The sequence below is a fragment of the Phymastichus coffea genome, unplaced genomic scaffold, assembly GCF_024137745.1.
Source record: "Phymastichus coffea isolate CEN01 unplaced genomic scaffold, Cenicafe_Pcof_1.1 PCOF00050, whole genome shotgun sequence".
Lineage (NCBI taxonomy): Eukaryota > Metazoa > Arthropoda > Insecta > Hymenoptera > Eulophidae > Phymastichus > Phymastichus coffea.
Genome location: NW_026706861.1, coordinates 1249248 through 1262104, shown reverse-complemented (window position 1 = coordinate 1262104; position 12857 = coordinate 1249248). Strand labels below are relative to the sequence as shown.

Below are 12857 nucleotides of genomic sequence, written 5' to 3'. Positions count from 1 at the left end.
CAAACGATAATTACATCAATATTTAAATTACCTTGAGCAATAATTTAGTTCGTTTGAAAAAAACAGAAACGTACCTCCAGTTGACCAGTGACAGCTGCGCATCTTGAAACAGACGCTGGCATAGTTGTTCTACCTTCAAGAGGACCCCTAAACGGTTGCAATGAAGTGTAAGTGACTGGCAAAGGACTTGCAGATTGCACACTCGCAAGCTCGCGTTTCAACTGTGCTGCTATCGCGCTGTCAGCGGGTAACTCCTGTCGACGTAGCTCCAACGACAGTCGCAACAAATCGAGCTTCCGACTCGATTCAGCTAGACTTGCTTGTGCCTTAAGGGTGAGAATGAAGTTAATATGTAATTCAAAATAATATTAGACCAGGTCAAAACTAGATAGGGTACAGTGTAAACTAATGGCTCACGTACTTACTACATCTCAAATAAAGAAAAGGATTGGATAAGTAAATAATACAAAAGATATATTAACAATATAATCAATGTTTGTTTTATTACTATTATCAATAAATTATAAATGCTCACTGTTAAAAAGCAGAATGTTTAGTAATTTTTTTAAAATGTTCATAAAAAGTCAAGTAAACATTACAATATCGTAACAATAATAAGACGTGTTGCATAAAATTTGTAAATAAATTACAACAATAAACAATAACACTTTACAGTACTTAACATTACCATTAGTGATTATTTAGTCTTTCATTTAATATGATGAATATGATGACGTGTAATGATTTCGTAAAATGTAATTGATGAAAATGACGTATCTATCATAAATTACTAAATGACTTAGTAATAAAAATAGCCAAGCTTTCACCGTATTCGTTTGTACCATCTCGCAAAACGACAATTATTCACACTTATTCGGTACATCTAATAACTTTTAAATAAATTGTCGTACATATCGTACAAATGAATTAGAGTAGCTTACAAAACTATATCGTCTATACCGTTTCGGTAGCACCGATAAAGTCGTTTCTCGTAAAAATTCACCCGGCAAAACCAATCAACTCGACTCAAAAATCGAAAATTTAAAAGATTGAGGTTGTAGAACCTACAAAATGACGATGTATAATATAAATAGTATATTTTGTAAAAGTTGTTTTAGGCATAATAATCGGATAAATCAAGTAAACGTCTATATGTGTCTGTTACAAAGTAATTAATGTTATAATTTGTTAGCCAGTGCTAGATCATGTCCTACCATATATATATACTCTTCAAATATCAGTCGAGTACGCGAAAGAAACTTTGATATAGATTAAGTTAAATCAACCAAAATACATAATCGGTTTACTCAGAATACAAAGATAAATTAACTTTAAATATAAAAATTTTGCCTTTGTAACATTAAAAAAAATTAAATATGATATTGAAAAGTGTGTCAAACATACATATTTTGTACCCAATATGAGTTATCGAAAGTTATGTGTCAACCGTGCGTATTGAACTTTAAACTTGAACGTGTTCAAGTCGCGAAAAACCGACTTGACCGGTTCTGTCAGAACGCTACTGATTTATATATATATATATAAATAGCGCATTTGAGCAGAGCGCGTTTGGGGCAAACGGTGTTGCCGTTTTAAAAGTCCAAATCTAATTTTAAGCTACATAAATACTTGGAAAAAACAAAATAACTTTCACTATGTATCGTCTAACCGCGCACATTCCATTGTTCATTCAAAAAAAAGTTATTCCGTTCACTCCAAGCGTTCAACAAAAAATTAAAAGTAATTCTCATCCGGCATTGATCAGTTCGTCAAACTCGGTGGATTAGAGCTGCTGTTTTTCCTACGTCGTCCGATAGTATCTAACGACCTCGACCTGACCCTACTTTCAATCTCTTCGAAATGCCTCCTGCAGTGTTCACAAGAGCACGAAGGATTCTTGGCAGGTCCCACGTGATGGCCGGGTTTCCTGAAAGTATTCACTACTCTTCCGAATATCGAGGCTTTAAGAATGTGATCGGTACGTTCACCTTGAGGAGTCGTGAATGGTGAAGTCATTCTCGACTGAACTTTCGATAATGTCGGTGATGGCGATATTGAACCAAAAGGACCAATACGATCGCGAAAAATAGTAGTCTTCACTTCTCCAATGATCCCGGCTGACTTGTTGCTGTTATTGTCTAATGTGCACAGCATTCGCGACGTTGTTCTGTCGACCAGCGCTGTTGCAGTACTGGGTAAAGTCAACTTACCTCGTACGATACTAGAATTTTCTTCGCTCGACACGAAACTCCAACCAACTCCTTCGGCACTGCCGTCGGAATCCGATGAATCTGAACTACTTTCCGATGAGGAATCAACGGGTTTATTCCTCTTCAAATAATCCTTCATCAGCTGTCCCTGTAGCAAATGTTTTCGTTCGATCGACGGGGATTTCCAACTCTTGGCTATTGCCATGCTCTTGATTCTTTCTTTATCTAACGAGTCTGCGTAATCAAAACTGTCGCACGGTGTGACACTCACTTCGGTATCCTTCCATGACGTCGCTGACTCGTCGGTAATTCCCGATCTCGATGAAGCTGCCGACCACGCTATCGACGATTCGAAATCTCGAAGTCTACTGTACGAACTGAACTGCGACGGATACAGCGAGCTCAATACATCGTCGCTCTCGTACCCTTTGGAACTGGCTAACGATGGCATTCTCATTGGTACATTCCGAAAGCTCTCGCATCGCCTCTCGGAAGCTCGCTTCAAGAATGCTTTTTCGTCTTGAAATCCACGGGGAAGTATACTAGGATTCGCTTGGGTGTGCGTAACACGCACGTTACTACTTTCGAAAACGGTCGTTTGCGTGGCGTTGTCGTCGTCGTCGTCGTTGTCGTTGCTATTGCTACTCGATACTGAATCGTCGCCGTCGTCGTCATCGGTGCCTGTGCAATAAACGTCGATGTGCACGGTGCGTTTTCGTTTCTCGCTACTATCGTCCTCCTTCGTGTTATTAGCCTCTTCGTCGGAGGACGACGAGGAGGGTTGAACTACTGCCGGTGGTGGTGGTGTTGGACTTCTCCTTATCGGTGCTGCTGGTCTTGCAAACCGACCAAACTGCAAAGAATTTTGAGACAGATGAATCACGGTTATCAACAGTTCAATGAATGCTCGGGAGAATTAATTTTATTAACGTTTTCAAACATACTTTGTGGAATTTGAGACCAATCTTCATTTCATTACTTATTACTCGCGCTTTTGTGCGGTTCATAATACTGGAATTCTATATCATCTATTTTTATCAAGAAATTGTTACCCATACTTCAGAAATTGAAATTACGAATAGCGCTATAAGCAACTAAAAATACAAAATCTCAAAATAACCTCAAGCAGATTTACTCGATTGGTCAACGATTTAAAAAAATAAAATAAATAAATAAATAAATAAATAGTTAAAATATCGTGATCGCCTACAACTCACATTGTCATTGTTAATCTCGTCCCCGTAATTAGACCCATGCAGCACAGCTGGAGTTTTCCTTCTGACCACTTTTTTCCTAGCAGCAACCGGCGACATTTTGGCCTCGATGTCGGTCGTCTGCGTAGCGGTGTCCTTGCTCGTGGCCGTGGGTTCGCTTGCCGCCGCCATCGGGCGATCTTCGCGAAGCTCGGGCAACACATCGCAATGGCAGCGCGCGGGGAAATACTGCTGTTGTCCGTAAGTCGACTGATGCTGCTGGCAGTAATTAGTCCAGGGTCTCGGATAAGCAAGATTAGCGCGCTTGGCGCTGGACAGTACGATGCTGTAGGTACTGCGACATCGCTTGTCGCTGACTTCCCTCGAGACTTGCTGCTCGCTCGCGTAACCCGAATCCACAGGTCTGGAGACGTGCTGCTCGTGCTGAACGCGGTGCGGGTACGTCGTTCGTGGTAAGGTATTCGACCTGGCAGGCATCGTCGACCTCTGCGGCGGGACTGACGTGAAGGTTATGTTGCCGCGTTGAAAGCCGTAGCTCGGCGTCGGTGCCGGGTCCGGCGGCTGACTCGGTGTGAAGCTGTACGTCATCCTAACTGCCGACGACTCGGTGGCGGGTGCAATGGTCGCAGTTCGACTTGGCGCTTCGAGCGGCGATTCGGTCTCGCCACGGTGGATCGTGAATTCAGCGCGCACCGACCAGGGTCTTCCGGGCGTACTTCGGGCATTAGCTGACGATGGCTCATCGTTGCGCTTGTACATGCCGCTCTAACTAGCTGCTACGACTTGCTCGCTGGCGCATCGTGCGAGTAGCCGTCGGAAGCAGATGGCGACGGGAGTATTTGTCGCTTATAGCGCCTCCTTTGTCGAAGCACCCTCGGCAGGTGTACTTTCTTTCGCGATGACGAAGCTCCGAGCGGCCCGCGCTGTTCCGCGACGCTTAGGACGACGACTCTCGACTGAGGTAGCTGCTCTAAAACTTTCCCGCGACAGAGCGAGTCTGCGTATAATTAGCGTGGCGTAAATTTGGAGCGTCCCCAGAATACCTGGAAGCTACACAGCCACGTATCGTCGTGGTCGCGCTTGCGGCTCCTTCTGCGCGAAGAGAATTGAGGGCAAGCCGCTAGTGGCGCAGGTGCGGGCGTTTATAGAATTGGTGGCCCTGCGCTCGCGCCACTCGACAAACTCTTATTTTACACGATAAACCTTGACTGCCTGTGTCGTGTGTCTTCCTTGGGCAGACCGTAAGCTTAGACTAACCCGAAATGGCGCCGTAAGATTGAACTGCGACTGAGAGAGAAGCGCGGGGGAAGTGACTAGCTATTTTCAGAGCGAAAAGAGAAATACAGGGAGAGAGAGAGAGAGCGAGTGGAACGTGTGTATGTTGAAAGTGAAAGAGAGAGAGAAAGAGGATATTTGGATTGGAGCTTTTTTTTCGCTTGTCTGTGAGAGAGCTTTTGTGCTCATTGGCATGTTACTTCGTGCAGCCGAGGTTCAATGACTTTTTTCAAGAAATTGACGGATATGAATTTTCAGTGCTATCGGTGGTGAATATCGAAGGAATCTGCTTTAACAAATCTGGTTATAGTTGCAGACAAACAAAGCTGAATTTCCAATTGAATATAATTCTAATACGCATGAATCATCCAACTTGTTTGAAACACTGAAAATTACACTCTTCGCGCTCAGGCTGATAAAGCTTTTTAAGGATCAGAGGCACGCGCAAACATTTAAAGAAATCGCAATATAGAGAAAGTGTCGAAGAGAAAGAATCACCAAACGGATGTCAATGTTTTGTCTCGGTCGCAGCGCGTATGAAAACGTCGTACAACTTGGAAAGCGAGCCAACGAGTTTTTCAACTCGCCTCGACGTAAACTCGAAATCCAACGAGTGCCACTCTCCGAGAACAAAAGCTGAAAAACAGCACAAAACTCGTCGTTCGTGCGATACGTATCTTCGATTCGATTGAAAAAAAAAGCTTGAAATCATTGCCAAGAACCTTCAAAGCGAGGTGATAACAACGAAACTCGCGCGCACCCGGAAACCTGTTGATAAAGGCGCCGCGCGGCGTTTATCAATGAAAGGGAGAGGCGGCGCCTTTGTACGCCGCGCCAAATGAAAACACGACTATTTTTAGACTCGGGTTATTTGCTGTCACTTGACTCAAATACACCGAGTGATTCATTGAGCGTGTGCTGTATTTTTACGAACACACTGTTACACTGTACCCCGTGGGGAATCGAGAGTGGAGGGGGCTGTGCACTGCGATTTACACACTTACCTCGGCGAGAGCTTTTTTGTCGGCAACTTTGTTACTCTGCAACAGGCGGATCACGTTTTTCGCTCCTTCGACTACTGCTGCCTCGATCCTCAGCCTGTGACGAAGCTCTTCTACGCGTTCCTCGAGTGCAAGCTCGAGATTTGGCTCGTATCTCACTGGAACGGAAGATATGGCGTTAGATGTAACGGTTTCACGCGCTTTACGTATGTAATGTGCATAATAGAACAATGTTCAGTCGTCAACAGTCAATTCCTGCTGATGTTAAACAAAAAAACATTATTGCTCGGGTAAATCCGCGGCTTTCAAAAAAGGAACGACAAAACATGTCAAAACACGCATTAAAATAGATGACTGGTAATCTCCGCTGAAGAACAATAAACAGATGATACCGCAAACGTGCCGGAGCACGCATTACACGAAAATAATACGATGCTAATCCGCGAACGCTTCTCGCGCGCGAGGTCGATTTTTAACGACTCTAACCGCGTTGAATCGTCTACAACAGCGCGAAAAGGAAGCCAAAGCTCCTACTTTGATAATTAGAACAGTAAAGTTTATACTCGTCGGTAAGTTGAACGCTTGGTATGTCTATTGTTTCAGAGCGGCTTCACCGGGAATGGAGCGAAATCAACTTTGCGTGCCGAAGAAATAACTTTCCGATCGATATTAACCTCGCGGTAACGTAGCCGCGATCTGGACGCTTTTCCAGGCGCGTGCGCGCGTGAAGAGTAATTCAATCGAGGAAAAGGAAGGCACGACGGAGCACACATTTGTTGCAATCCGTAACAAATGTCTTCCGCTGCTCGACTCGTAATTAAGCGTCTAATTCGGTTAGGTATCGAGAGCGCGCCTCCGGCGATTTCGTGGGATAGCGCGGCGGCGTTGTTGTACTCGTGCCATCTGGCCGGGATATCTTCTGCCTCTCGTTGCGCAAAACTCCGCGAATACGATGATCGCTCTTCCTCTTTCCCGCCGTGACTCGGCGCAGTCGAGCTCCGGCTGAGTAACGCGACGACGCGGGACCGATGATTGGCAAGGAGAGCAAAAAGATTGGACATGCGCTTGATTCGACCGACTGTTCGCGAGTCGGATGGACCGACCGACGTGGTTCTGTCGTTGGATTAGGACAATCGAGTCTCGATTGGCAGTTATTTTGGCTCGCTAGCGATAAAACTTTCTCCCTAATCGTCGATCGGATCGAGCCTTGAGTCTACGTAACAAGAGGTCCAGGCTAAATCCGAACTTGCTATTACGGCGCGCGGCGGTGAGCTGAGCGCAAAGTGTGGTGGTTTCATTGACCTTTGTGGCAAGAGGCATCGCCGTTGGGCGCTGGCGCTTGATTCCTCGCGTGCTGCTGGTCGCGCGCCTGGTTGAGCTTCATGATCCGCATGCGCAGAAATTCAATCTTGGCGCGCGAGTCGTCGAGCATTTGCTGCGCCTCCTGCAGCAATTTCTTATCCCGGTGGCCGCTCGTCAAGCTCTGGATCATATTCTCCGCGCCCTGCTTCACCTGCAACAACAGCCGATCCCGTCGTTGATCTCCAGGTTAAAACAAGAAGAGGAAGAAAAAAAACTGCACGCCGGCAATGCTAAAATAGCCCCGACGGGAATGCGATCCGTACAGGTTTGTCACCGCCGACACGCACGCTTGACTGACATTGCCAGGACAAAAGCAGATTGGGCTTTATTTTCGGCCGCGCCCGACAGCCTCTTCAATCCCCGCTTCGATTTGGCTATTTTCGCGGACAGCGCCTGCAACATTTTTTTTTTTTTTTTTTGTGTGACGGAGAGCGAGATCGCCGATGTCCGAGAAGCGATTGCAATTTTCACCGATCGCCTATTAATCGATCGGATTCGTTCGGAAGAACACAACCTCCTTACGACAATCAATCCTCGTAATCGCGTTCGCGTAACAATATGCATGTAATTGCAGCGTTGTAAAACGATTGCGTGACGCAACGAGAGCAATCAAGTTGCATACGAATGTATCTCGCAATTTAAAGAAGCACAGTTGATCGCTTAGCAAACAGCGGAGTAAGTAAGCGATTTGCACGTAGGTGGAAAACCACTTGGCGCCGTGATTTCCGGAGCGCGAGCGGCGTTGCTTCGTGCATTTTTTCACACCCGTACCCGCGCCTTCCGAGAAAAGCTCAAGCCGTAAAATTATGGTGTACTCTTTTTTTTCCACCCGCTTGCTAATTAACATCGACAGCCTCTATATATTTACAGGTTACAGATCGTTTTCCAGACTACGCTGCCGTTACTTGCGTCAATATGTAATTATAAAAGAAGAGTTTGTTTCCGAGAATAAAGCAATACTCCCGTGTCGGCGTCATATTAGCCACGCACGAGTGACTGTCTGCGATATTTTAAAAGAGAGAGAGACGGTAAACAAAAAGTAAATATTGAAGCACAAAAAAGAGTCTGTGGTCGGTTCACACTAACGTGTTTTTCAATTTTCTGCCGCGACCTTGACGTGCGAGAGCGCGGTTGAGCTTCACTAATTTTAAAAAAAGAGTTTCGCGCAGAGGTGATTTTCATAAGCCTGTGTTTATTCTCTTATATAAAGAGACTACCTACATTCGTCATGCCGGAAGTGGAAAACAAAAATAACGCGGATATTACTTGTTTTTACGCTATGAAAAGTTTAAGAAAATTTGGACATATCAAATGTAAGATTATAATTTTTTAGTTGTTTTATTATTAACAAAAAACGTGAACATCGTTCATTGGAAGTCGTCGGAATATCCATACATAGCGTTAAATTTTAAGCGATCAATAGTACATTTCGATACTAGCGCTAGAAAGGTAAAGGTATTTGAGCCTCGTGCGGACGTTTACGCCCGAAGGAGGCGAGGCTGAAATCGCTTTCTCGCAAACGCATTCAACTTGATTTTTCGATACGATGCTTTCCCGAGCCTGTGCTAATCGACTCACTCGTGCACGGAGTGTAAAAAACCTCATTTGATCAAATTTGCACAATTTTAAATTCAGTAAGATTGAAAAAACATTAAGTCACAGCTTTTCTGGCCAATAATCGTTATAATTTTGTATCTGTATTAAATTCTTGACTAGGTGCAACAATATCAATTTTATTCGCCATGTATTAATGCACTAGTTATTTGAACACATTAATCATTGTATTTATAAATGAACAGAAGAGGAAGGATTATGATCAAATAAACCTTTCTGCCTGTTTACGTGTCATTTAAACGATCCCATACAATATTCATTACAAAAATCCGCTCATCAAAACAATGTAGAAACAAACTATCACTTCCTCCTGATAATCGCCGACCACAGCAGAAATACAATGCACACACACGCACCTTTCTCCATAATGACTTAGCCATGACTATGAACTTTGAAAAATCGCGTATAACGTGAACAAGCGCGTAGTTAAGAGAAGATAAAACTGCGCATTTGCAAAGGAATCGGCAAAATCAATATGTATTCCCTTGCTCGGGCACGCTTCCACGCAAAGACTGACCCTCCGGCCGATAGCAAAATCTCTCTTAAACCGATTAGCCGCAAAGAGAAGGAGGCTTCTCTCCTAGTGTGGTCGTGCGGGTGACGTGCGCGTCGTCTGTGCCACGCACGTAAATATAGTCTTCTACCCCTTCCACTCGATTTTCACGATTATCGCCTCCCTAGCTGGTTTTTCGACGACACGTGCTATGACCAAGTTTATATTTATATAGGTCATCGCGCGCAGGTGTGCCGCGTGCTTTTTCGTGTGAACCATGCAAACATTAATTAAGTCGAGCTGAGGTGTGTTGGCTGACTATGGTTATTGTCGAAATATAATCGCTTGTTTACTCAAAGTCCAAATAAAGTGATACTCCGGTGTCGTATGAAATGACACTTTTATTTTATTTCTTTTTCTTCGAGCTATTTTCAAACGTTAATGCCTTGCAAGTATACGATTTAAAATGCAAACCTGAAATCTGGAAAACCTACATACGATTAATTATACGAGGCTGACCTTTTGTTCGATATTGAGCTGTTTTTCCAAGGAGAGCAACCGAAGGTCCGTGAACAGGCCATCTTGATTAGGCGACGATGGACCTGTCGGTGACATGGGCGTATCTGCAACAAAAAATTCAGATTGTCAATGAACATTCTAAAGAACTGAAAGAAAGATTCTGTATTTCGCAGGACGAGCAGGCGAATTCGCCTCGCCGACGAAACTAGCAATTAAGTACACCAACGAAAAAAAAGGGGGGGGGCATAACGAAGTCTGAAATCGCAACTTCCGCAAATTCAGCTTCCCACTATTCGTATACCAGCAGCTCGTCAAAGCAATTGTGGGTTGGAACAAACGCAACGGACGAGCCGCAGCTCGAGGACAATGCGCGAAAAATTTCTTTCTCCTCGCTACCGTCATTGTGAAGTGCGCCGACAATGAATTTTCACCGCCGCCGCGCCGCTGTAGCTTCGGATTTTCTCGTGGGAGAGTTTTGTCGTTTCGCCTAATTTGTCAGTGAGAGCGTACGTACTCGCTGTATTGTCACAGAGATATAACGGAAGCAAGGTTTTGATAAAGGCTTCAACAGCTGACATTTTTATGCAAACGCGAAATGGAGAATTTCGTGTGTACCGATGAGATCTCGCTCGAGTACAATGTTTCTCTTGTGTCTAGATTGTGGATTTTTGGGTCAAGCGTGTATTTGTTTACTGTGGGATTGAGTAAAATTCAATCGTCATGGCAAGAAAAGAAAAATAATTTTGTCATGTGAAAAAATTAAGTAAGGTTCGTTTCAAATACATCGCATTGAATAAAATAAAAAAGTTTTTCGAATAAAAAACGATATTTGCTCTGATACCTAAAAAGTCATTATCGATTAACTAACCCTAAACTCAAAATTTAAAAACATAATTTTATAACAATTAAAAATGAAAAAAATTTCTAATTGATGATATTGTTTAAAAAAGAGCATAGAAAACTCGCCAACGGGATAAAGAGGAATGAAATAAAAAAAAAAAAAAAAACACTAAAACAAAAAAATTAACTTAAGCACAAAACGAAAAGAGCAGTATCCTGTCCACTCACTGCTTTTTCACGCGGTAACTGCACAGAGTTCCGGCCATACATAGAGAAACCGTGAAGCCGCATCATAATCGTAATTGCGCCCTTCGGTGTGTGAGTATGTATGTACTTTTGACGCGCTTTCGCTAGTCGTGAGACGAAAGCCTTCTCTAACGACGCATCCAAGAGGCGCAAAAAAGAAAATAATAAAATGATAAATAATTATTCTTGATCGTGATGCTTATTTCAATTTTGGATTTTTTTTTTCGACCAATTGATCATAAACTATATTTTTAATTCGTTCTATCACGACGTTTGAAAATATAACTGGTAATATTTTTATAACTAATCCATGCTTGTAATCGATTTGAATTTGCCCATGAAAAGAAATGGTACCCATAGTAATCACAAAACAACTTTTATGAACATAAATTATTCAGTATACAACTATTACAACTTGCTCAATTATAGCGACTCAAAATTCTATAATTTATTACTCATTGCACACCCAAAAAACGATCTTGGCAATTTATAGCAATCTCAAACGACACTCAACTCATTAATAATTCACGAGTACACATCGTAAACACAGATTTACATCAAAAAACATAAAAAGACTTCTTATCAAAAAACAAAAATTTGCTTAACAAGTTCACTTTTACCAAAGCACACAAAAAAAACAAAAAAAAATAGATTATAGGTCAGGAAGTCAGCGAGACAGAACGAGAGATAAGTGACGATGGTAACGGGTGTTTCTCCTTGTGCTCAGGTGAAAATGGCAAGGAAATCGCGGTCATGAAGCCAAGTGTACATGCACACATACCCGCTTTACGTCGATTATTGCAGCCAATTTTCTCAGCACGTTACGTCTTTCTCTTACCTCAGGTAGATAGGAGGTAAGGCGTCTCTTTGTGGAAGTTAACTTGGAAACTTTTGATATATTGAAACGAATTTATTTGCCATGCAAGTTTCGCTATCGTCAATGCAAGCTTTATATATCCACAATTTCCAACCGACAGATACTTCTTTTATATACAGTAGCAGACAGACAGAAGTTGTACGTGTGACGCTACCATTCAGAGGAATAAATGAACTGTTATTGGATTTCCAGACGACATTGTACATTGTAATCTATCGGAAATTTCCTCAATACAATACGCATGACAATACGCGTCGTTATGTCCTTTTTGAAAAATTGATTTCAACGTGCAGTCGTACACGACGTATTTACCTCTTCCGCTGTTGTGGTTTATAAAAGGACGCACACGCAGATAATTGGGCTGAAGAGCTCGACTCGCAGAAAATTAAGCGGAGCCGTGCACGAAATGAATTCACATTTTAAAGACACTAAACTTTGTTATTATTCATTAAGTGACGACGAGTTAATTAACTTTTCTTTACGTCCCATTAAACTTTCTGCGATGAAGTAAGCGATATGCCGAGTAAGTTCGGTCAGCGTGTGTTGCAAAAACGTAAACAAGAACTTGAAAGGTACACGGTAACTCGGTTTAGACTGGAGAACCGTAACGATGATTTTGCAGTCTTCGAATTTTTACGCGTATTCCTAACTGAGTTTCCTTCCAAACTCTCTCGCATTTACGAACAGCGATCAATTACAAATCTCCGGTTGCACGTTAGTCGCAGCTGCGGGTTCGCCGTTTTACAAGTATAACATCCAAGCGTCCACGTCGGATAAAAGCTTCCGTGCGCAAGCGCTGTAGAAGACGGAAAAAGAATCGTAACACCACACCCGCGAGAATTATACGCTGGGGTGTGTCCGTCTCATCCTCTCATTGTACGACACGTGTCCGTAATTTGTTTGTTCGATTTTTGCCCCGTTTCAACGTAAAAACTTGGCGGTACAGTTCGATAGTACGCATCGCTTCGCGCACGTGAGGTCAATGTACTTTTGCTGAAGGAAAAAGAAAAAAAATAAAGTATAAGAAGCGTAGAGGCTGAGTGGCTCGCGAGAGAGCGTCTGTTGCTTGCATTAATGCGCGTGGTGAACTCTTTTCGCGGAAGACAATCGCGATTCGTGATTTATTTTTGAAGGAACGTTTATCGAAATGCTTAGTCTCGCTGTGACAATTATCGTCAGATCCTCGATACGATTTTTTTCGTCAAT

General features: G+C 43.0%; 3 protein-coding genes across 7 annotated transcripts in view; 1 reads left to right on the top strand and 2 right to left on the bottom strand.

Moving 5' to 3' along the window:
- LOC131665383 (serine/threonine-protein kinase N) overlaps positions 1–12857 on the bottom strand; it is a 34853-nt gene that overhangs the window by 7187 nt on the left and 14809 nt on the right. For 4 of the 5 annotated variants that reach the window (XM_058937245.1, XM_058937246.1, XM_058937247.1 and 1 more), the window contains exons 4-7: positions 9689–9792; positions 7003–7213; positions 5704–5858; positions 75–326 (exon numbers count right to left, since the gene is read on the bottom strand). In XM_058937245.1, the coding sequence (XP_058793228.1) occupies positions 75–326; positions 5704–5858; positions 7003–7213; positions 9689–9792 (722 nt within the window). Of the gene's footprint in view, positions 1–74; positions 327–5703; positions 5859–7002; positions 7214–9032; positions 9189–9688; positions 9793–12857 lie in introns of those variants that run through there. The other variant, XM_058937249.1, reaches the window with a different exon arrangement.
- Positions 546–4802, bottom strand: LOC131665384 (uncharacterized). Its single transcript, XM_058937250.1, has 2 exons — positions 3428–4802; positions 546–3063 (listed from the first exon to the last, which is right to left on the bottom strand). Exons 1-2 carry the CDS (start codon positions 4181–4183, stop codon positions 1762–1764), a joined length of 2058 nt encoding a protein of 685 aa, XP_058793233.1. The 5' UTR covers positions 4184–4802; the 3' UTR covers positions 546–1761.
- LOC131665387 (uncharacterized) overlaps positions 7244–12857 on the top strand; it is a 28015-nt gene continuing 22401 nt past the window's right edge. The window contains exon 1 of the mRNA XM_058937255.1: positions 7244–7327. The gene's annotated coding sequence lies outside the window, so the exon portion shown is untranslated. The remainder of the gene's footprint in view (positions 7328–12857) is intronic.

Bases quoted from the DNA above. Each gene is read 5' to 3' on its own strand.
- LOC131665384 (XM_058937250.1), bottom strand. From the start codon at position 4,183: ATGTACAAGCGCAACGATGAGCCATCGTCAGCTAATGCCCGAAGTACG. The intron at 3,064-3,427 runs GTGAGTTGTAGG...AATTCTTTGCAG, and splicing joins ACGAGATTAACAATGACAAT to TTTGGTCGGTTTGCAAGACC.